The 2915-nt window shown below is 38.0% G+C and overlaps 1 protein-coding gene across 1 annotated transcript in view; it reads right to left on the bottom strand.

Annotated features, from left to right (window-relative positions):
* The window catches only part of LOC101856161 (universal stress protein YxiE), a gene marked incomplete in the record, with an annotated part of 11047 nt that overhangs the window by 5036 nt on the left and 3096 nt on the right, over positions 1–2915 (bottom strand). The window contains 1 exon segment of the mRNA XM_013079179.2: positions 1326–1426. Coding sequence (XP_012934633.1) covers positions 1326–1426 — 101 coding nt within the window.

Below are 2915 nucleotides of genomic sequence, written 5' to 3'. Positions count from 1 at the left end.
TTAATATATTACATTCCTCTTAAGTGAGGTTTTCCTCACTTTTCTTAGAGTATTTGAGGAGTTATTCTCTCACCTTTATGTCTTGACACCGGAAGTTGGAGACACAAATAACAAGGGAAGGGTTGGTTTAAACTCAGCTGAATTGGTCGCTTTTAAGCACATGGGGGCTATCCTGAAAAATGCTGTTTTGAGAAAATCGAAAGTAAAGTTTTTGGACCCTTCCTCAGTTTCTTTAAAAGACACGGTGAGTTTTCTCTATAACCAAACAAATATACACACCAATGAAACCAAAGTTTTCCTGCACGTAGGGCAGTGCCCACTTTTGATGTCGGTCAAGATTTCTGGAAACCCCCGAAACCTGAGTTAGCCCGCTTGTCCTTAAAAGTGACCAATTCTTTCCCTACCGTACTATTTTCTTCACAGTAAGAAAGCCATTTTGAGGGCCATTTTTCATTTCTAGCTATACCCGGAAACTGTCCACAGTATTGGAACAGAAGAGTCATGGCCTTGTTAAAAACTCATAGCCTTCCATTAAATAACAATTTTTGTCGGTGGAAATAAATAAATCCACCATATATGTGAGAGGTGTAACTCTCATGAAATTGAAGATGAATTTCATTTCATTTTCTACTGTCCAAATTGTGTCCATCAGAGTTAATTCCTCCCAGCCTGACTCGGCCTAGTGACAAATTTTTAAAATGTGCAATGTTTGACCCATGATAAGAGATATGTGCACAACCTGTACCTTTTCTTTATGGAAACTTTAATTAACAAAATAAGTATTGTATATGATGTGGCCAATGGCCTTAAACAGTGAGTAAACTTACTTACTTACTATACTCTGAAAGAAAGTATTTCTTTTATTTCGTGTTATAAGAGAAACTCAAACCATTTTGTTTATCTAAATGCAGGGAACGCAAGCATTCTCTTACGGACAGTTCCTTCAAGAAAAGGGTAACCTGAGCTCAAAAGAGTTTTTATAAGTTGGAAGACGCTCATAATGTTATGGTCCAGGTGTAAAACATGGATTGCGCGAGCCACAAAATAAATTCGGTTCGCTCAGGGAAAGGAAAGAATGAAAAGACATGCGTGTGGCATTATGGTGAAATCAGGCAATCGTCAAAATAACGAACTTGAAGACACCGAAATGTTTCCGCCTTCTATTTTTTTCCATCGAAAGTTAGATAACTGAACAAGCTGTAAGATGATATCATCAATAACTCTCTGAGGCAAAAATTTGACGAACACCTAGATTCTAATTCTAACCAGGGCGTGACACCAAATGAACTGTTCAATCTAATAATGTTATACTTACGCGTAGAAACCAACCTCCCGTGCTCAGCAGAGTAAACGATCAAGACTTCATCACGATCTTTGTAGAAGTATTGCATAAACCCTGGGGGTGCCGGAGAAGAACAGTGATCATCTGAATGATTAGAACGGCCCTAAAAGTATTGCATAAAGCGTGAAGGTACTGTGAAAGAACACGGATCATCAAAACGATAAAAATGGCCCGAGAAGTATTGAATAAAGCGTGGATGCACGAGGAAAGCACACTTGTCATCTAAACGATTAAAATAGTCCTATTTTGTGAAACTGGCTATTTTTTTAATGGAGATGGTTTACATCGTTACAATTTAGATAATTTTAGAGGCGGGCTTCGATCCTGTCTATTAAGGCCAACCCAGGCTGAGAGGGATATAACGTCCCAGCAGAAAGAACGTGGTACATTTACTCCATAAAAATCCTCCTCAGACGAGAATCGGTCCAAGGTCTTAAGCAAGACTCTGCGAAGTGTCTAACCGCTATATCACAGATGTTGGTAAACTAACTTTTGAAGCGAGAATAGTACGATAAAGGACATTAATAAACATAATACAGACAGTATTCCGTTGATATTTAACACCCCCGGGTTGTTGTGTAGGTTTATTGCTATTTTACTAATTTTGGTTTTCGAAAAACTCGTGATTCTCTGGGCATATCGATGTTATGATTGAAACCAAATCATAAAAAAATAATAAATAAAACGTTCCTCAGAGCGAGGCAAGTATTTTAACATTATTGGCCTAAACAAAATTGCAGGTCAAAGGAAGTGACAACGACAATGTTGCTTTTCGAACACGTGCTTTGTTCAAGGGAACATGGCTTCTATATATTTATTTAATTCTTCCTGAACAATCTTGAAACTCAATTGAAACAGGTGGCGCGGAGGTATCATTAAATTTCATAATGCCCCTACCTAAAGTTATTATAGGTTATGTATGCTCAGTTCCTGGTTTTGAGAAATTTGACAAGCATTTTGGAAGGCAATTATTTGAATATCTAAATAATAACGACTCCGAACAATTTTACTATTTTGATAGAGTAGATAGAACATAATTTGGTTTCTGACCTCATGGTCTCAGCAACTCAAAGCAGCCCAAAATATCGGAAAAAACTGATGGCTGTGACGAGTAACATGACTTCAGTTTTAAGTAATGATTAATATAATATTGACCTATGAATGAAACCCTTCAAAAAGGGCATTCCTTCGCTCAGTTGCCATCATGCTGGACTACAGAGTGGATGGCCCTGGTTCGTATCCCCAACAGGCTGCTCTTCAACTTGAGTTGTTTTGGGTCAGCCGTATCGGAGATGGGCGGTGTATTTGGAGGTCGCCCCTCCTAAATAACCTTATACATTGTATGTAGTGTTGAAAAATCTTCACAACAACAATAAGATGGATAAGATAAGATAATCGTATACATGTAGTGTTGAAAAAATCAATATATATAACAACAATAAGATCGATCCGATAAGATAATATTATCGTATTTGTCCAGATGCTGACAAATTGGTTTGGTGTCTCACCAAACACACACGCGCGCGCGAACACAGAGAGAGAGAAAGAGAGAGAGAGAGAGAGAGAGAGAGAG

Source organism: Aplysia californica, unplaced genomic scaffold (assembly GCF_000002075.1).
Source record: "Aplysia californica isolate F4 #8 unplaced genomic scaffold, AplCal3.0 scaffold00042, whole genome shotgun sequence".
In the NCBI taxonomy this organism is placed as follows: Eukaryota; Metazoa; Mollusca; class Gastropoda; order Aplysiida; family Aplysiidae; genus Aplysia; species Aplysia californica.
The sequence above is the reverse complement of the archived record's forward strand: the minus strand, read 5'-3'. Positions and strand labels throughout refer to the sequence as shown.